Below are 20835 nucleotides of genomic sequence, written 5' to 3'. Positions count from 1 at the left end.
GGGGTTATTTCTTACAATGGATAGCTACCAGGTAGCACTAGCTTTAGCAGGAAAGTGGCATTTATTGCCATGATAAAGGATGTCTCCAAGAATGTGAATCCCATTGGGTCCTAGGAAGGGTCTTGAGCTGGGAGCCAGAGAACCTTTAGGATCTTTCTATGACTCTGCTCTTATCGTATCATTGTTTCTATTTCCGAGCATTAGCTTTCTCTACTTCCCAATCCATTTCACAGAATATGGCCGCCCCAAATGCCCTTTTCTCCCTTGTTCCGCTAGTCCTGGACACTAATGCTTAACACTGTAACACTTAAGAAGGTCAAATTCACCAAATCAAGAACTCACCATGTCTCAGCTTAGATTCTCAAGAGAAAATTTGATTGGTCCGACCTGAGTCCTTTATTTACCATAGAGCCCACAGTCCATGGTATGGCTGGGCCAGGGGGTCACAGCACAATGTTGACTTCCAGGGATCCACTCTCTGGGCTGGTCAGGCAGTTTTAGAAAAGTGAGCTTAGGCAGAGATTTCAGCAGTTACCCTTCACCATGGGGATATTTCCTTTTGGAAAACCCAGCACACAACTCACAAAATCCCTCCTAGTAGTAAAACACTGTGACTAGATTAATGTTGCTATTGATCTGAAGGACTATTCCTCATGTAGCTTTGAATCCCCCACAATGCCTAGCCTGTGTCCTCAACAGACAGCTGCTTCTGTATTTTTTAAAGATTCCTTTAAAAGCAACAAACTCTCCTGGTGCGATGAAATCTTTGCCTATCGATATTTATGTTAAAGGTAGGTGGGGAAAAAAACTGGGTTAAGGAGGACTCAAGGGAAGGAGAAATATTGAATGCCCAAATGTTAGGGTATGTGCCAACTTGTTTATTAACTAGAAACTTGAATATAACAATGTAATATAATGTGAATATGTCCATATTCATATCATGGAATAAATTATATATGCATGGTGATAGACCTCATAATGTTGGAGTAGAAAAGCAAGTTGCAGAATGATCTTGGCATAATAATATTTATGTAAATGAAAAACATACAGAAGACCATTCTATATAGTGATTCCATATATTTTCCATGAGTGTGTATATATATGTATATGTACACATACAAATATCTATATTTATATCTGTAGGTATTAATATACAGACATATATATACACACAAAAATATCTATAACTATAGGCATATAGATATGAAAGTATAAGAAATGGATTGAATACACATCAAATCATAATAATAGTTATAGCCAAGGGAGGATGTTTGAGAAGGAGGCTTTATTTTTAATTTGTAATGGTCTAGTATATTTTCATTTGTTTAATTTTTAATTGTCTAGTATATTAAATGGATTTTTTAAAGGATAGTGTATTCATACCATTTCCTGTGTACCTTTTAATAAAAAGCATATACATAGGAAAAGAATTGGAAGTAAAATGCCACAATATTAGGTGGATGGGAATGTGGATAATTATTTTTTCTTTGAACTTTCTCTGTATTTTTTACATCAACATGGACAGATATTTTAAAAGTATAATTGGGTGAAAAAAACAGTTGCAGATCAACAGTGATAGTATAATATTTATGTAAAAACCCAAACACAAACAGAAAACATCAATTTCCTATGGATATATATATATCCACATATCCACATAGCTATCTATCTATATCTATCTATCTATCTATGATCTATCTCCACACAAATTCACAGCAAAAAATCCAGAAAGATAGATAGTAAGCTGAGAATAATGGTTATTTCTGTGGATGGGATTTAGGATGAGCGTCAAAGATAAAAGAGCATTTGTACCTTATCTGCAAAGTTTTCATATTTTGCAATACCTCACTTATTAGTTGAGTAACTAACAATTAAAACACACAACTTTTCAGAGGAAACTGCCTACGCTAGCTCCCTTGGTTTAGCCTTTTGAGCCCTCGGTGCGAATCACTGCAGCAATGCAACATTTCTTCCGGTGCTACGTGGCCCCTCCTGAGGTCAGAACACGGATCCTTAAACTGCTTTGTACTCTAAAATCCATTTGAAACAAGTCGGGGTCTAAATATTGGAGCAAAGATTTTCTTTTAAATGCGTGATATATTTGAAACAGCTCTGCCGGAATCAGTCTAAAACATAGAACATGTCAGTAAAGTCTGCTTGTAAAAGTATTAAGTAGTTTCTCAGAAGCCAATTTCAACAACTGGGTAGCGTGGCCGAGCGGTCTAAGGCGCTGGATTAAGGCTCCAGTCTCTTCGGGGGCGTGGGTTCGAATCCCACCGCTGCCAAGATGGTTTTTTGTCCCTTCGGTCGGGCTCTGTTTCTGCTGTTTTTGTCGGTTCATCAGCACCCCCTGCTGCCAGACCCGGCAGACGGCCGGTATGAATGGAGCGGCGGAGGGGGCGGGGTTGCGCGTCCCGGGGCGGGGCATTGTGGGTAAAAGGAAGCGCGAGGCCCGGCCCCGCTCCCCCCACGTGTCCGCTGGAGTTTCTCCACCAGCAACATGGCCGCTGCCTAAGAGAAGAGCCGGGCCGCCGCCGCCTCTGCAGCCCGCGGGTACCTAGGCCGTTGCCGCCGCCCGCGCGCGGCCCCCGCGGAGAGGTGAGTGCCGAGCAGACAGCGCACGCCCGGTCTTGAGCTGGGTCGCTCTCGCGAGGTGGGCCTGGGCTGGGCTGCCGGGTAGGCCGGGAGGCCCGCGCCGCGCCGAGCCCAGGGGCTCGGGGCCTCTCAGGACTCGGGCAGGAAGGATGGACAGCCGACCTGTGCTGATCCGGGCGGCCCGCGGGCCCAGACCTCGGCCCTGCCCGGGAGTCGAGGATGCCGCGGCCGAGGCTGTCGGCGGTGACTCAGGGTCTGGCCACCTTGCCCCGCCCGGCCCAGGCGGGCATCCTGTGGGAGCACCTGTCCCAAGGCAGCCGGTGTCCCGCCAGCTCGGCTGCCCGTGCGGATGGCTGCGTTGTTGGCGTGAGAAGGGGGCCTGACCACCCGTGAGGGAGGCGAAACCCATTGGACAGGGTGGCCCTTGGCCGGCGGCCCGCCCAGCTGGGCAGGGGGAGGGTACCCAAGCCTGCCCGGGCCCCTTCCTTGCCGCTGAACCAGATCAGCCTCCGCCCGGCCAGGCCCGACATTCTGTCATTCATCTATTCAGGCCACCATTCAGCGTTAACTGAGGGCCGGCAAAGTGCGGCGGATACGGCCCTGACCATTTGGTCGGAGGAGGTATCAGCAAGCACGTCAAGTAAACCAGTACATAAAAAAGGTCGTTCAGTTCTGTTAGCTTTAGCTTTAGAATCGTTGGGTGATAGAGGAGATGATAGCCATCGCCACAGTTTCTTCGTCTGTGAAATGGGGATAATAGAATTTCCGACGTCGTAGGGCTGTTGATGAGGGCTAAATAGGGTAAGACGCGAGAAGCCCCAGCTGGCCGCGTTTGATTTGTGGCGGCGTTATATTCTCCTACATTGGAAGAAAACATGTTACCAAGTAATAACAAAGTTCCGCGCAGGTTACATTTATTACCTTGTTTAATTTTCACTGTGGTTCTGGGGAGGGTCGGTACTTTTATTATCCCCATTTTAGGGATGAAAATAGCGGGATTTTCCAAGATGAAGCGATCTCAGGTGGACCACAGATGGGAAGTAGCTGTGGGGGGATTTGAACCGCTGTCGTTCTGCTCTGCGTGTCCAGGCTCTTACCCACTATACCATACTGCCTTTTGCTCATAAGGTCTGCAGCATAGTGGTTAAGAAAGGGATCGTTGACATCAGCCGGACCCAGGTTTCTGATCTGGCTCTACTTTCCTCCAGCACTGTGACCTTAGGCAAATTACTTACTCTCTGAATCTTCATTTCCTCCTTTCTTAATTGGGAACGATGAATCTTGACTTAATGTCTATTGAGAAGACGAGAACATCTGTGAAGGGTCTGATGCTCAGTTAAGGATTAATTCTTTTCTCGATGCTAACTCTTTAACTGAAGTAGAAACTGAGGGGACCCAGAGAGGGGAGATGCCTTGCCCAGGAGGCGCACAGGCCATTAGAATCCAGGCCTTGAGACTGTTTGCCTTGGGACACTTTCCTCTTAACTGCATCGTATTTTGTCCTCTCCCTCCAGTAGCTAGAGAGTCTTTGGAATTGTCTCTGCATTTATGATTGGCCGACAGGTTCGATTCCTGGGCACACGGGCATGCACCCAGGTGTGGCATTCAGGTATTTCCCTAGTCCCACCTGCTGTCTTTGTCCCCTTTCCATTTGTTGGCACCTCCCTGTTGGGGGAAATTTTGTGTGCCCAGGGCCATGGAGCCACTCCCAGAATGCCATTATGGCTGCAAGATGCCCCGTTGAGGCCAAGGTGGTCATTGGTAGTCACTGCAGTTGGTTCGGAAACTTGACTTGTGACCGGGAGGCCTGCTTCTGCCTGGGCCACAGCCTCTGTCCGTTCTGCGGTATCCGTGAGGGCCAAACCATGAAGCCACCAGTCTCTGGTTGGGGCTTAGTTAGGCTCACTGGGTTAAGGGTCTGTAACCGCCTGATTTCACGTACTCATTTATTTCATTTGTACTGTATTGAGTGTCTACTTCATGCCAGGCACTGTTCTAGTCATTGGGAGAATAGTGTGAATTTTAAAAAGAGGTAACAATCCAGGGGTCCCTGGGTGGCTTATTTGGTTAAACATCCAACTCTTGATTTCTGCTCGGGTCATGATCTTGTGGTTGGTAGGATCAGCCCCGCATCTGGGTCTACGCTGAAGGTGCAGAGTCTGCTAGCCTGCTCGGGATTCTCTCCCTCTCTTCCCCTCTCCCCTCCCCCCTCAAAACAAACATACATTTGAAATAAGATAAGAATCCATATAACAACTTGATGAAGTAAGTATAATCCTCTCCACTTTATGGCTGAGGTAACTGAAGAGCTGAGAGACCCATGTGGAGGGTACGTTCTAGTGCAGAAGGCAGACAGGTAGACTGGGTAGTTCCAGACTGTGATAAAAACCATAAGGGAAATAAAGTGGAGACGTGGTAGTGACTGGGGACCGGTTGGTGGGGGAGCTCTTTAAGATGGGTGGNTATAATGAAAAAAGAGCCAGCTTTGAAAATACCTGGGGAAAATTGGTGGCATGCAAAGGTCCTGAGACAGACTGCGGCCTAGCCTCTTGGAGGCCCAGCAAGTGGTTACCTGGCCTTGTAGCTAGTTGAGAGACAGCCACGGGCAAGATCATATAGGGCCTTGGGGCCATGGAAGGGAATTTGGATTTTATTCTGTGTGGCAGTTGAAGGGTTTTGAGCAGGAGAATGATGTGATTTACTTTTCTGCAGAGACCACTCTGGCTGTTTCTGGGAGGATTAGAGGTAGAAAAGAAGGGCCTCAGAGAAACTTGTTGAAGGGGTACTTCCTCTTCAAATTTTTTGAGAGGGGGAGAGAGAGAGAAACAGAAACACTAGCTGGGGAGGGGCAGAGAGAGAGGGAGAGAGAATCCAAGCAAACTCCACAGTGTCAGTGTGGAGCTTGATGTGGGGCTCGAATCCACAAACCGTGAGATTATGCCCTGAGCCAAAACCAAGAGTGGGATGCTTAACCGATTGAGCCAGTCACGTACCCCCAAAGGTGTAATTTAAAATAGTGGATCAAGATTTATTAATAAGTGACACCTGGCTGGCTGAGTCTGTGGAGCATGCTGCTTTTGATCTCTAGGTGGTGAGTTCGAGACCCATGTTGGGCATAGAAATTACTTAAAAAATAATAAAAATANCTCTCTCTCTCTCTCTCTCCTAGAAATAAATAAAACATTAAAAAAAATAATAAAAATAAAAAAAGTTTTTTAGGGGGAGATAAAATCACCTTAGAGGATTGTAACCAGCATTTTTAATTTTAATGAGCAAAGGTAGGAAACACCACTGCATCACATATAGTAGGGGCAGTTAGGGGTGTGTGAAGCCTTGGTTTAGTTACATGATTGTGTGTATGTTCTGGGTTGTGTATATGGAATGGATTTCTTACTCTAGGTTTTAGGCTGAAAACTTGGAAAGCCACCGAGCTGGATGATGTTGGCTGGGAGGCTGAAAGGAAATGAGAACCCTGTGTCACCCTAGTCACTGTACTGTGGTGGGGGGTGGGTGTGGAGGAGTGCCAGGTCCCTCAGCCTCCCTGAGCTCCCCCGGGACTAGGGGAGAGGCCAGCAGAGCACAGCTAGGGAGCCCAGCAACAGCCGAGAGAGCCGGTTTCTCAGGAATGATTGCATCTGGGGAACCTCCCAGGCTATGCCTCTCGTACATGTGACCTGTTCCCTGACTCAGGTGGAAGTCCCCAGTCTCCGTAGAGGAGCGAGGTGCTTGACACACATCAGGGCACTTGGCAACCAGTGTAGATGGGGTGGGTCTTTGGGCTCTACCATTCGTCACCCCTGTCTCTGGGCTGGAGCAGGCACCTAAAGCTGTCGGTTTGGGGCTTCTGGTTTTCATCTAGTCTTCAAGCCAGAACTGTTGAGGTAGCCGGCTTCCCGCTAGTCTGCCTTCTTGCCCCCTCCGCGTCTTCTCCACTCAGAAATCTTTGGTAGCTCCCTATTAAATAGTCTTCCTGTGGCTGGTTTATTTAGAAAGCAGCTATGTGTGGAGTGCCTGCTCTGGGCTAAGGGGGGTACAGTAAGGGACAGAATAGAGCAGAGTCTCTGCCTGCGTGTAACTTACAGCGTAGTGGCAGCGGGCGTGGGGAGAGGTAATAAATACAGAGCTATAAACTGTCACATGGCGACGTGTGCGTCAGAGCCGGGACAGGAGTCACATCAGAGCAGGGACGGGAGTTGGAGGAGGGTGTTGCAACTTTGGATAGGATGGACAGGGAAGGTCTCAGTGATGACGTGACATTTGAGCAAAAAGCTGGAAGAGGTGAGGGAAGGAGCCTTGAGGCTCCCAGGGTAGAGCTATTCCCAAGGCCTNGTGAGTCTGAGAGGGAAAGGGGGGGTGGTGTCAGCAGGTGGGTCTAAAGACTTGAGCGTCTGTCCTGAGTGGGACAGGAGGCCTTTGAAGGCAGAGGTGTGACAGGCTCTGATGTGACTTTCAGAAGGATCACTGGCTCTGGCTGTGGAGATAGGCAAAGGTCATAAGGTCTGGGTGGGGCTGGGAGACCATTTATTTAGGCCATTGCTGTCATGCGGGCAGACAGTGGAGCTGGCTGGACTGGGGAGGTAGCAGTGAGGCCCAGACCCCAGACCTACCTGAAAGGTAGAGCTGACGGGAGTTCTGGTGTGGGGTTATGGGAACAGAGGTCTCAGGGGTGAAGCCGAGCAGGCAGAATCTAGAACATGTATCTGGAATGCATGAGATGATTTCAGGTGGTACAGCTCAGCTGTGGAAGCCCACTCCTGGTGAAGATATGCCCTTTTAAGTTTATTTTGAGAAAGAGAGAGCGAGAGAGTACGCACAAGTGTGAGCGAGAAAGCAAGTGCAGGAAGGGCAGAGAGAGAGAATCCCAAGCAGGCTCCACGTGACTTGGGCCTCGAACTTAGGAACTGCGAGATCATGACCTAAGCCGACATCAAGAGTCAGACGCTTAACCAACTGAGCCACCCAGGCATCCTGATACCCTTTTATTGAGTAACTCACTTAAGTAAATGAGACAAAAATGGTGATGGTCTTACCCAAAACTAGGGGGCTGGGGGCTGCTGGAATTCTGAAGGTACCCATGTGGAAATATGAAGGGTCAGCCCGGAATTACTCCCCTTCTGCTGTGGAGACCTGCGGCTTTTACTCTCCAGCTGCTTGAGACAATTCTGCCCACCTGAAATCCCATGTCCGAATCCTTCTATCCCTTGGGTCACAGCCCAAATGCCCCCCCTTCCCCTCCCTCTGAGTGAGCTCCTCTACCTGCAGTTGTTACCTGGAGTCAGATGTCCCGGCCTTGAAGTCCAGTGCATCCTCTTGTTCTGAGGCATGGCTGATACATTCAGAGCATCCCTGAGTTCCAGTTTCCCATTAGAAAATGGGGACAGTCAAGCCATCTTGCAGGTTTGTTGTGTTGAATACATTAAAGCATGTGAAGAGGGTCATTTTGTGTCTGTGACACAAAATGTGTCACACGTGACACGAGAATCCTCTCACACGGGCTTAGGCCTAAAGTTCACTCACTTGAAAGTCAAATATCAGAGTCAGAGTCACCCTGGAAACCTTGGGACTGCCTGCTCTTCCTCTTGGACCTCAGACTCGTCCTTAATGCTTCCTCGTGGCCCCCAATTAGTGCTCGAGTGTTTTCATCATGGCTGTGGACCAGCCAGCCTCCATCTTCCTGCCTGGCAGTGAACTCTACTTTGGGAATGGTCAAAAAAACCCTTAAAACTGATCATTTATTCTTCCCTATGGATGCAGACAACATGTGCTACCTCGGGTCCACCTGTCTGCACCCTGGGTTTAGTGGTTTCTCTCCCTTGTCTGGTGTTGGCCGTCCATTGTTGACTCCAGGAAAGATGTTGAAAGAGGGTCAGTTTCTGTGTCTCAGGCTCTCCCCTCCCGGAGCAGGGCCCGTGGCAGCATGGGCACCCTGAGTGTTGGCTGAACGACTGACTGACATTTCAGGCCTCTTGCTCTCCCTTGCAGATTGAGTCTGAGGATCGTGCGGCTGGCCCCCCCCTAGTATGGCCAATGAAGAGGATGACCCAGTCGTACAGGAGGTAACTGCTGCTCTCTACCTTCTGCTGGGGTCAGCAGGGAGAAGTGCCAGCGATGAGTCCCCTTCTGTCCGTCCTCAGGCCAGCCTGGCATCTCTTGGCATCCCAGGGACCTCTAAGCCAGGCTGTTCCCTCTTCCTTCAGATGCCTGCCTGGCTGAACCCTTCACTTCCTCCCGGTCTCTGATCTAGCATCTCCTTGTCAAAGAGAATTCCCTGANGCCCCCCCCCCCCCCCGCCACCCCAAGTTATGTGGCATTCTCCTGTATGCCCTCCCTGGTCCCCCCAGACCCTTGACCTTGGCCGTGCCTTGTGCTTGATCACAATACTCACCATTCCCTGGACACAGTCTCCTTCTACTAGAATGTAGGCTTCACAAGGGAGGGCTTCTATTCTTTCACCATTGTATCTGCAAAGCCAAGTTCAGTGCCTGTCACTTAGATACTCAGTGGCTATTTGTTGAATGTGTGAATGGGTTTGACAGTTCCCCCTTCCTGGGCCCACCTAGTAGAAGTCATTCACCGGTCGTTCACTGGACCCACTGCATGCGGGGCCGTGACAGCAGTGAGGGAGGAAACCTATAGGCTCTGTGGGCAGGACTGACAGGAAGGAGTCTCAAGATGTAGGTGGTGGGGAGGCAGGTTCCAGAGGCAGCCCAGATCCGGACACGTCCTAGTGCCCCCAGGCGGGCCTTTGCACATGCTGTCCCCTCCACCTAGAATGCCCTTCACACAGGCCTCCCCTGCGCTGATGCCCTTCACTCCTCCTTTGGGCCTGGTGGTGGGAGAGAACATGGTTCATACGAAGAGCCGGGAAGCAGGGAGGTAAACCGCTGCGCGGTGGGGCGGGGGTGGTCATTGTTGAGAAGAAAGAAAGTTTGGCCGGATGGTTCTTGGAGGGGCTTGCGGACCACCCTAAGAGAGGTGTCACGGGTCATCCAGGGTAGATGGCGGAGGGCATGGGGAGGAAGTGCAGCCGTGTGGGTAAGCTCTCCTCTGCCCCAGCCTCATCAGAAACGCATTTAACCTAGTTCTAGGATGCATCCTGATCTGAGCAGCCCTGGGGAAGGTACATTTTTATTGAGTCTGGCAACTCTTGTCCCAGTCTCCCTGGGAGCTGTAGGGAGGGAGGCTGGAGACTTTGTTCCCTCTGTTTCTAGAGGTAGCTGAGCTGTTCCCTTCTCCCCCAAACTGCCTCTCAGAGCCACTACCCCTTCCTGAGAGCTGAGGAGTGTGGGCGAGCCAGGCACTGGTTCTGTCTCCTGCTTAAGTCTTCTTCCCTTATTCTCAGATCGACGTGTACTTGGCCAAAAGTCTGGCAGAGAAGCTCTATCTGTTTCAGGTAATGATGGGACCTGAGGGCAAAGGGAAACCTCAAGGTTTGGGGTGGTGGGTGAGGGGTTGGGGGGATGTCAGCCTCCTTGGGGTCCTGGGCACATAGTGTGCGATAAGGTGGTTTTCTTGGCTTTTGTGGGCAGGCAGGTTAATCTCTCGTTTTGCAGATGGGAAAACCAAGGCAGCTGTGAGAGGCAGAAGAGTCCTGCTTGGGCTCTGGGGACGGGCAGCTGCATTGAGGCCCAGCTCCATTGTGACTTAGCTGTGAACCCTCAGGCCAGGTCCTTAAGCCTCTGTGCCTCCGTTTTCCCATTTGCCAAATGGTGGCAGTAACACTACCTGCCCTGTAGGGTTGCCATTGGGGTGGGCTGCATCCATACTAAAGTGCTCCAAACACTGTCCAGCACGGGGCTCAGCACCACAGTCTATTTTAGGACAGTTTTGTCCCCTGTCTCCCTTCCTACCTGCATGCCTAGGCAACCACTAACCTGTTTTCTCGCTGGATTTGCCTGTTCTGAACATTTCATACATACTGAATTGTGTCATAGGGTTTCTTTTACTTAGCATAATGTTCTCAGGGTTTACTCATGTTACAGCATGTATCAGTACTTCATTGCCTTTTATGGATGAATATTACTCCATTGTGTGGATATATACACCACATTTTGTTTATCCATGCACTGATGGGTGTTTGGGTTGTTTCCACTTGGGGGCTATTATGAACGGTGCTGCTGTGGATAGGCATTGAATATGGACGGGTATTTTCATTTTTCCTGGGCATATCCCTAGGAGCGGAGTTGCTGGGTCCATTAGATACTCTGTGTTTAATGTTTAGAGGAATAGACAGACTGCTTTGTACCAGTTTATATTTACAACAATAAATATTGTTGTAAGTATTTTGTCTCCTGTTGCCTGTGAGAAGGTAAGGCACAGGGACGCAGGTAACCTGCAGGGGGCCCTGGGCACGGGGATGCAGAGGTAGCGCTCCCAGTGTGAGCTGGGAAAGGGCCCAGCCTCCTTCCTCCCCATGCCCCCAGGGTCTGCCTTTATAGGCAGTGTTGCTGGGGGCCTGTCCTTAGGCCTTCTGAACTGGTTTCCTTGACTGGTTGCAGAATGATGAGGGAACTGGCAGTGGTGACGGTGATCCCATATGTGTTTACGGTGTGCCAGGCCCTGGGCCCGTGTCCACCTTGTCTGCATCCTTCCCTGCCCCCAGCAGCCCTGTGAGGTGAGGACATTCTGTGAGGTGAAGAGCTGGCCTGAGGACACAGATTGCCAGAGGCAGAGCTGGGAGCGGAACCGAGGCCTGATTCTGTGCCGTTCACCATCACCCATACCAGCCGAGATCAGGAGATTACAGGGTCGCCCTGGACCTTGGCCGACCAGGAGCCTCCCAGGCTGTTGTGGGCAAGCCTGTCCCAGCCCGGGCCTTTTTCAAGGGCTCAGTCCAGACCAGCCAGGCTGCAAGCTTTTTAACCGTACTGCCGCCCTAAGTTACCGCCCAGGAATTAGGGAGGAGTCAGTGTGTTGCTATTTGAGTGTAGTGTTTAGGAAATAATTGTTTCCTGGGGCCAGAGCGTAGCAGATCTGCAATGGCCCCCACACAGAGGGTTCACTTTACACACTGCCCCGCCCTCAGCAGGCTCCTTCCAGACGTGGTCTGGTCTGGGCATGAGGGTGCTCCAGACGGTGACTGTGTAGCACCGTTCAGTGCAAGAAAAAAGGAAAGGGAAGGTGACCCCGGTGTGTGCAGAGTGAAGAAGTGACCTGAGAGCACTATGTTAAAGAGTGACATAAAATAACTTCACACATGGTGGCGCTGAAGCCCAGAAGGGGCTCTCTGAGCTGCTCAGCAGCAACTTTTTATTGCTGAAAAGTTCACAGTGTGGTGGAGAGGGAATGGGGGAGCGAGTCCCTCCTGAGCAGCCCACGACATGTCACCGGTCAGGTCTTCCCCTGCGTCTCCCGCAGTCTCCTTTCCTTTGCCTTGTCCTTCTCCACCGGGATGGCCTGTAACTGGCAGCTAGGCTGTGGACCCTTCCTCTTGCCTCCACGGGAGTACCCTGCGGGTCGACAGAACCTTCAGGGCACTGTGCGCCAGGGCCACTTTGGGCTCCTGGTGCTTAGGCTTGCCCCTTGGAAGTCAGAGACATCTGAAAATGGTCCTTTGGGAGGAGGCGGGGTGGAGCCATGCGAAGGGGACCAGTGGGGGCCTCTGGTCTCTGCTTGGCGTTGAATCGTGGCTGGAGTCTCTGGGCCCAGCGCTGGGCCGAGCCGGGCCGGACCTCGCGCACTGACTCCCTTCCCATCCCCAGTACCCTGTGCGTCCAGCCTCGATGACCTATGATGACATTCCACACCTCTCGGCCAAGATCAAGCCCAAGCAGCAGAAGGTGGGCTGCCCTCTGATGGAGGTGGAGGAGGAGAAGGGAGGGGTGATATGGGTGGGGGCTGGTGGAAGAGAGCAGACGGCCCCCTGGGGACTAGAAGCCCAAAAAAAGAGGATTAGAGGGTTGAGAGGAGAACCAATCGCTTGCAGAGCCTAGAAAGCCGAGGAAGGAAAGTCTCTGGGAGGAAAGGGGATGGGCAGCTCCAGAGGGGCCAGGGAGTAACAAGGCTCGAGAGGAGTTAGGGACTGGGGATGGGGGGGGCCCATGCTCACAGGATAAGGCAGGAGCCAGCGGGCAGCAGCTCTGGAACGGGATAATCCAGTGCCTTGAGGGCTGGGGTGCTAGCGGCCAGGAGAACTGCAGGCGCACCCTGTCTGGCAGGTGACTGCAGCCCCCACCCCTAGAATTTTTAAGAGAAATTGGAAATGAGAATTTTTGTGAGAAACATCTCTTGATTTTTTTAATGTTGGCACCCAGTTTAGATTTTGGAGAGTAGAATGGGAAAGACAAACAAAAACCACATGACCCCCACCCCTGCAGAAAGCACTCTGGCCTTTCTGTCGGGATTTGGGTTTATGGCCTTCATTGGAGACTGAGGCCTGGGGGCTTGCTTCTGGCCAGGCCTGAGACAGGCAGGGACTGGGGTCAGGAGGTGGCTGTGGCCAGGTTGGGGGGTCCTTGTGTTCCTCATACCTGGCGGGGGTGGTTGGTGCTTACAGGTAGAGCTTGAGATGGCCATCGACACCCTGAACCCCAACTATTGCCGCAGCAAAGGGGAGCAGATCGCGCTCAACGTGGACGGCGCCTGCGCGGATGAGAGCAGCACCTACTCCTCGTGAGTTCCCTGGGCCTGGTCTCCAGGCTTCGGTGTGCTCCACTCCGAGCCTTCCCAAGGCCTGCGGGACGCCTAAGTCCTTGTGGCCCTGTGCCGGGCTCCCCACCAGCATCCCAGGGTCCCATGCCTGGGCCTGGAGCAACCCTGCCCCGCGGCAAGTGTCTGCCCTGTGGAGAGGGGGATGGGGGCTTGTACCCACCACTGTCCTTGGCCACAGACCTCATCCTGAGCTTCCCTGCTGAGGCTCCCCTGTGCTGGGTTGGGGCCCGGGTCCCTGTCCCTGGGTACAGGATTTCAGAAGGTACCTGGGGTAGAGGGGCTGTGTCTGCCATGCCCTGGGTCCAGAGCTTCCTTCCCCTTGATGTCCATTCTCCCTCTGCTCCCAGGAAGCTGATGGACAAGCAGACGTTCTGTTCCTCCCAGAGTACCAGTAACACAGCCCGTTATGCCGCCGCGCTCTACCGGCAAGGTACCCGCGCTGGGCCGCCGTGGCTCCTCGAGGCGTCTGGGGTGGGAGAGAAGCCGGATGGGGGGCTGGGACGGGGGAGGCTGTCCCTAGCCTGGTACCCAGCTTGCTGCTCCCCACAAGCTGGATACCCGCAGGGGCCTGGCAGGTTGTAGAAATGGACAGATTGTGGGAGCTGGAATTGGCCACTGCCGAGGACTTCTGGCTCTTGATGCTGCCTGACCTGACAGGGATGGGGCGTCCGAGGCCATTGTCCTCCTGGGACACAAACATACACACACCGGAACTCCCAAGATAGGTGCCAGGATTTGGTTTTAAATATAAGGTACTTGCGCGTGAGCGATTTTACTCCTAGACAGCATCTGTCCAAGAGAAATGCAACGTCCATCCACAGAAAAACTTGTACACGGATGTTCATAGCAACATTATTTGTCGTAGTGAAAACATAGACGCAATCCCTAAGTCCGTTAGCTGCAGCCACCCAGCGGAACGTTACCTGGCCATGTGAAGGGAGGGCATACTGATCCATCCTCTAGCAGGCTCGAGCCTTGAAAACATGATGCTAAGCGAGAGAAGCCAGTCACAAAGGGCCACCACATGTATGAGTCCCTTCACATGAAGTGTCCAGAAGAGGCAAGTCCGTAGAGACAAAGCAGAGACTGGTTGCCTGTGGAATGCGTTGTGACTGAGGGTGGGGTCAGGGCTTCCTTCTGGGGAGATGAAGATGTTCTTAGATTGATTGTGGTGCTGGTTGTGCAACTCCAGGAACATATGAAATATATTGAATTGTATGCTTTAAATGGGTGGATTTTGTATGCCATTGTGAATTATGGTTTAATAAAGCCATTTAAAAGTGCAAGGCACTGTAAGTATTTAGAGTTTATAAAAAAATAGGTAAAACTAATTTGAACACTTAGGAAACAAACTAGCATAGACTCAAAAGTAGTATCAACTATGTTTTTCTTTTTTAAACCTGTGTTTCAAGGACATAGTTTGTTTTTTTGTTTTTTGTTTTTGTTTTTTTTATGGAGAGAGTGGCATGTGCGTGAGCCAGAGGGTCAGACAGAGCATCTTTTTAAAGTTTGTTTACTTTGAAAGAGAGAAAGCATGAGTGGGGTAGGGGCAGAGAGAGAGGCGAGAATGAGGATCCCAAGCAGGCTCTGCACCACCAGGGCGAGTCTCATACTCATGAGCCCATGAGGTCATGACCTTATCCAATGTCAGACACTTAACCAACTGAGCCACATAGGCGCCCTGAGAGAATCTTGCTCCATGCCCAGCGCAGAGCTTGATGTGGGACTTGATCTCACGACTGTGAGATCATGACCTGAGCTGAAAGTTGGATGCTTAACCAACTGAACTGAGCCACCCAGGCACCCCTCAAGGACATAGTTCTTTTTTTTTTTAATGTTTATTTTTTATTTAAAAACTTTTTAATGTTTATTTTTAAAAGGGAGAGAGACAGAGCATGAGTGAGGGAGGGGCAGAGGGAGAGAGAGGGAGACACAGAATCCGAAGCAGGCTCCAAACTGTCAGCACAGAGGCTGATGCAGGGATCGAACCCACAAACCGTGAGATCATGACCTGAGCCAGAGTTGGACACCCAACCGACTAAGCCACTCAGACACCCCACGTTTGTTTATTTTTGAAAAAGAGAGACAGACAGCGTGAGCAGGGGAAGACAGAGACCCAGAGTCTGAAGTAGGCTCCAGGCTCTGAGCTGTCAGCACAGAACCCCACGCAGGGCTTGAACTCATGAACCAGGAGATCATGACCTGAGCCAGTGTTGGATCTTCAACAAATTAAGCCACCCAGGCGCCCCCCAAAGGACATAGTTCTTCAAAGCCCACCCTTTCAGGTGGGACCATTCATTTCTTTTCATTCTTATTATGGCAAAATATGCATACCATAAAATTTATCATTTTAACCATTTTTTAATGTTTATTAAAATGTTTATTTTTGTTTTTAATGTTAGTTTTGAGAGAGCGCATGTGGGGGAGAGGCAAAAAGGGAGAGGGACAGAGGATCTGAAGAGGGCTCTGTGCTGACAGCAGATAGCCTGATGTGGGGCTTGAACTCCCAAACCGCGGGATCATGACCTGAGCCAGAGTTGGGTGCTCAACTGACTGAGCCACCCAGGTGCCCTTACCATCTTAACCATTTTAACCATTTTGAAGTATGCAGTACAGTGATGTTAAGGGCATTTGTGTTGGCGTACAGCCATCACCACCATCTATCTCTAGAACTTTCACCATCTTCCTGACATGATTGCATTTTTCTGTAGCCAAACTTACCTGTCCTTTTTTCTCCTGGGTCTCTTGTGTTGTTGTTTAGGATGCCATCTGCCATCCTAAGTTCATACAGAGGTTCTTCTAGAAATGTTTTTCTAGTATTTATAGTATTTTATACTAAAATTTTAACATATCTGAAAATTATTCTAGGTAGGGTGGTAAGATGGTTCTTTTTTAATTTTTTAAATTTCAGTACAATTCATGTACAGTGTTGTATTAGAGTCAGTTGTACAACAGTGACTCAGCAGTTTTATATGGGACTTAGGTGCTCATCATCATGAGTGTACACTTAATCCCCTTCCCTAGTTCACCCATCCCACCCAGCTCCCCTCTGGTAACCAGTGTTCTGTGTAGTTAAGAGTCTCTGCCCTTTTTTTTTTTTCTTAATGTTTTTATTTATTTTTGAGAGAGAAAGAGACAGAGCATGAGCAGGGGAGGGGCAGAGAAAGGAGACATAGAATCCAAAGCAGGCTCCAGGCTCTGAGCTGTCAGCACAGAGCCCAACATGGGCCTCAAACCCACGAACTAGCTCATGACCTGAGTTAAAGTAAGATGTTCAACCGACTGAGCCACCCAGGCACCCTCTTTTTTTTTCTTTGATTTGTTTCTTCTTTTTTCTTGTTCATTTGTTTGGTTTCTTAAATTCCACAAATGAGTGAAATCATATGGTATTTGTAGGATCTTTTGTTTCTTTACTCCTGACTGTGAGCATTCCAGTCCCTCTGGTGCCCAGAGAGCTTTCACAGAGCCACGTACCAGAGCCTTAGCATCTGATGTCTTCTCTTTCAAGCCCACATTGACTTGATAGAAATTGATGGTCTTTTATTTTTTATTTTTTTATTTTACATTTTTTTTATCTTTGAGAGTCAGAGACAGCGCGAACAGAGGAGGGTCAGAGAGAGAAAGAGATACAGAATCCAAAGATAGGCTCCAGGCTCTGAGCTAGCTGTCAGCACAGAGCCCGACACGGGGCTCGAACCCACAAACTGTGAGATCATAACCTCAGCCGAAGTCAGACGCTTAACTGACTGGGCCACCCAGGCGCCCCAGAAATTGATTGTCTTTGCACTGCTTCCCGGTGCACTGGTCTAATTCACAAGGAAGAGTCATGATCTTTGTCCGAGGCTGTATAGACACTCCTCCAGCTGGCCACACCAGGGGTCATTCCTCCAGCCACATTTGTACTAGCCAACTTCTCTGTGGATCAGGTGGAATTTTGATGAGCAGAGTTGGAGGGTGAGGAGGAGAGGCAGTTTGAGTGTGTGAGGAGCAGGGGGTGGGCATTGAGGGTGTCTGGAGAAGGCCTGGAGGGAAAGAACAGGTGTGAACAGTTGCCCGGTGTGGCCAGAGCAAGCAACCAGGGGAAAGGGAGTGGGGACCCACTGGAAAGGCACGGATTGCTTGTGGGGAGGGGTGTATGTGCAGGAGGCTTAAAGAAGTGGCTTTGAGCAGAAGAGTCTGGATTCACGTCCTGATGCGGTGTGTGTTTCGTGCATCCAGCAGGGCTGGGGGTGCTGGGAATGGCTGCTGGCCTGGTCGTCCCGAGGCTGTGGGACTAGGGGGCCAGAGCAGAGGTGGGAGGTGGTTTGACAGTGGGCCAAGGTCTTTGCAGGGGTCTAGGGCCCTTCACGACTACCGGGAGCCACGTGGGTGGGGCTGACCCGGGTTCCTGGAGTCGCGTCCATGCCCTTCTTCCGCTGCCAGGGGAGCTTCACCTGACGCCTTTACACGGCATCCTGCAGCTGCGGCCCAGCTTCTCCTACCTGGATAAAGCGGACGCCAAGCACCGCGAGAGGGAGGCGGCCAATGAGGGTGAGCTCTGGAGCCTCAGCCCTGCTGCTAGTGTGGAAAAAACTAGAGCGAAGGTTTGGATTCTAGGGTGCTGAGCAGCACGGCTGGGTGCTACCACTGGATGCCCTGGCACTCACCTCCGCAGTTTTAACAACTGAAGCGTCTTCCCTGGTATCCGCGTGTCCGGGGGAGGGTGGGGGGCACAATCGCCCCCAGGTAAGAGCCACTGACTTGTGCAGCCGCCTCTGTCTAGAAGGGGAACTGGCAGATAGCCCTGCCTGAGGCCCTCCGTGCCGGTGGGGCTGGGAGTGGGGGCGCCACCGGAGGCTGCAAGCGGGGCCGCTTTCTCCCACAGCAGGAGACTCCTCGCAGGACGAGGCAGAAGAAGATGTGAAGCAGATCACGGTGAGTAGCTCCGGCCCCAAGAAGAGGGAGGGTGCGGCCTGCAAGGTGGCGAGCTGGCCTTGGAGCTCAGCTGCCTGGAGGCTGCGGGGCCGGGAAGGTCTCTGCAGGACGTGGGCTCCAAGGGGCAGACAGACCCCGAAACCGTGGTTCCTTTAGAGCTTTTCCCTGGTTACCTGGCGGGATAACCGGGCCTCTGTCCAGCCTGACTCACCCCAGGGGAGAACGGGATAGCAGCCCTGGGCTTCTGTACAGTTGGGGGCCCAGGGCCCCGGGCGGTCCAGCGACCCCTCACCCTGAGCCACGAAGCCCATGTCCTAGTGGAGCGAAAACGCCTCATTAATTAACCGTGTAATTCTGTCTTTTCAGGGGTGTGCAGATGCAACATTTCTCTCTTAATTCTTATTCCTCTATTTCACACATTATTGGAAGAATATTGACCTTCCATTTATGGCTTATAAAGTTTCCTCTGTGTAAGCATAGTTAGGTTAAAATAAGCATCCAGAAAAGAGTCCTGCACAAATGTTGACCAGGATGACACACACGTGTGGCTAAAGTTGTGAGCATTTGCACATCTTTGAAGGATGGACAGATACACAACCGGGGAGGGGGGTGCTCACCTTCACACCTGTTCTCTTAGTAGCTTATTGAGTGACCTTGGAACCCTCCTTCCTTCTCTACTCACCGGCCCTCGGTTAACACGGCATTCGTAGGCCCATGAGCCTTAAAGGAGCCGTATAGAATCCCAGGATGCTGGGGTGCCTGGCTGGCAGTGGAGCGTACGACTCTTGACCTCAGGGTCAGGAGTGCAAGCCCCAGTTGGCTGTGGAGCTTAAATTCCAGGATTCCATAATCCTCTGTGCGGGTGCCCTTCACAGGAGGGGGGAGTCAGGGCTTCGTTCTGTCTGTACTGTAAGCAGCAGAAACCCAGGTCTCCGTGGCATGAGGCCCCAGTGGAATGTACTGGTCCCTGTTACTGAAAAGTTGAGGGGTAGCTTCAGGTATGGCTGAATTCAAGTGCTCAGACTGTGTCAAGACCTGGTTTCTCCGTCTCCGCCTCCAGGTTCTGCCTGCCTCTTTTGGCCTCTTTCTCAGGCAGGGTGTCTGTCCCCAGTGGTACAGAGTTGTACCCGCTCCAGGCTCACATCCTCCCAGCTTCCAAGACCCCAGGGGAAAAGAAACTTCTTTCTCATTACTTCTAACTAAAGTCCCAGACTGGACTCGTTGGCTTGGCCAACCCTGAACCAGCCCCTGTGGCTAAGAGACTTGATTGTCCAGGTCTGAGTCACGTGCCCACTCCTGTGGCTGGGAACGTGTGTGGGGGTGGGGGCGGGGGAGGGATATTTGCTCCCCCAAACTGAGGGGGAGCTGGGTGTCTCCCAAAAGAAAACGGGGGTCCTGTTACCAGCGGGAGTGGAAATGGAGTGGGTGCCGGCAGGCGGAAGCCAGAGAACGCCGCTCCAGGGCCTGTGTTGGCAAGTCACAGAGGGATGTGGTTGGAGCTGTATTTAAGAGGCCTGTGTCAGGAAATGGGCGTGGGGGTGGGAGGTGCCCCAGGTGTGGGGTCCTCCAGCCTCCTGGTGGGCGCGGGAGGCAGCCCAGTTGTGTCCCGGGCCTGAGGCCACCAACCCCCTCCCAGGTGCGGTTCTCCCGTCCCGAGTCGGAGCAGGCCCGCCAGCGCCGCGTGCAGTCGTACGAGTTCCTGCAGAAGAAGCATGCCGAGGAGCCCTGGGTCCACCTGCACTACTACGGTCTGAGGGTGAGCCTGGTGCCCGGGGCGGCCTCGCTGTCTCGCCTGGAACCGTCTCACATTCAGTGGTAGCCACTTGGTGGGAGCCCGGGGAGGGAGGATGAAGTCCTATGGGCAGTTTGTCCCTTGTTCCAGCCGGTCCACTGAGTGTGTGTCCCTGGGGGAGCAGGAGATCGAGAAGTGAGTCTGCTGGCTCCTGGGTCCGGGGTTTCGGCCCCCCAGACTCTCCCGAAGGGTGAGCATCTTACAAGCTCCGGGGTGGGGCTGGTGCTTGGTTATGGATTTTTATGCATCACGGGTCCTGAACAGAGGCGCGCTATTGAGAACCGGCCATCTCTTCACCAGGCCAAGTTCACCATGTATTTGCCAAGGGTGCTTTTGACTATACTTGCTTTTTATCTCCTGTGTTAGCTTTGAACCCAATCCTTGAAACTGTTGAGTAACAGAAACAATTGAATCAAAGCCAAAGACACCAGAGGCTAGGCCTCCCTAACGTTTTTCTGGGGAAGGAACAACTCCCAGTTTCTCTGGAATCTTCTGAAAGATTCGTGTTGACGGAGCCTTAGAGTCAGGCTTCCAGAAGCTCTGGTATTTCCTAGTGTGTGACTGTAGGCAGTACCTAATGAGATAAGATGATGTATATACACAGCCATTGGACTAGAGCCTCTGGCACATAGTAGGTGCTCAGGGACTGTTAGCTGTTATTTTTATCATTGCTTTGAGTGGTCCTGTGTCACAGACAGGGCCCCTAGGCATGGGTGCTCGGGCTGTTCAGTCATAAAGCTGGAAATGGTTGAGGCCACATCACAGAGGCCTTGAATGCCATACTCAGGTGGTTGGATGGCTTTGGGGCAGGACAGTAGGTGGCTGGAGGGGAAGGTGGTACAGTGGTGAAAACTGGAGAGCAGAGGGGCTGGGGGAGGGGGTGG

At 51.5% G+C, this 20835-nt stretch overlaps 1 protein-coding gene and 1 non-coding gene across 5 annotated transcripts in view; both read left to right on the top strand.

Moving 5' to 3' along the window:
* The first annotated feature begins 2203 nt into the window (after nt 1-2203).
* TRNAL-AAG (transfer RNA leucine (anticodon AAG)) lies at nt 2204-2285 on the top strand. Its single transcript has one exon. It is a non-coding gene; the product is annotated as a tRNA-Leu (tRNA).
* A 178-nt stretch (nt 2286-2463) lies between these two features.
* The window catches only part of POLR3E (RNA polymerase III subunit E), a 31409-nt gene continuing 13037 nt past the window's right edge, over nt 2464-20835 (top strand). For 2 of the 4 annotated variants that reach the window (XM_077760511.1, XM_077760509.1), the window contains exons 1-9: nt 2464-2598; nt 8578-8651; nt 9938-9988; nt 12297-12374; nt 13091-13206; nt 13593-13675; nt 17668-17775; nt 18110-18159; nt 19796-19915. In XM_077760511.1, coding sequence (XP_077616637.1) covers nt 8616-8651; nt 9938-9988; nt 12297-12374; nt 13091-13206; nt 13593-13675; nt 17668-17775; nt 18110-18159; nt 19796-19915 — 642 coding nt within the window. In that variant the 5' untranslated portion in view covers nt 2464-2598; nt 8578-8615. Of the gene's footprint in view, nt 2599-8577; nt 8652-9382; nt 9472-9937; nt 9989-12296; nt 12375-13090; nt 13207-13592; nt 13676-17667; nt 17776-18109; nt 18160-19795; nt 19916-20835 lie in introns of those variants that run through there. The other 2 variants (XM_077760512.1, XM_077760513.1) reach the window with 2 other exon arrangements.

Source organism: Crocuta crocuta, unplaced genomic scaffold (genome assembly GCF_008692635.1).
Source record: "Crocuta crocuta isolate KB4526 unplaced genomic scaffold, BGI_CrCroc_1.0 scaffold73, whole genome shotgun sequence".
NCBI lineage: Eukaryota > Metazoa > Chordata > Mammalia > Carnivora > Hyaenidae > Crocuta > Crocuta crocuta.
Note: the sequence above shows the minus strand (reverse complement) of the source record. Positions and strands in the feature narration are given on the sequence as shown.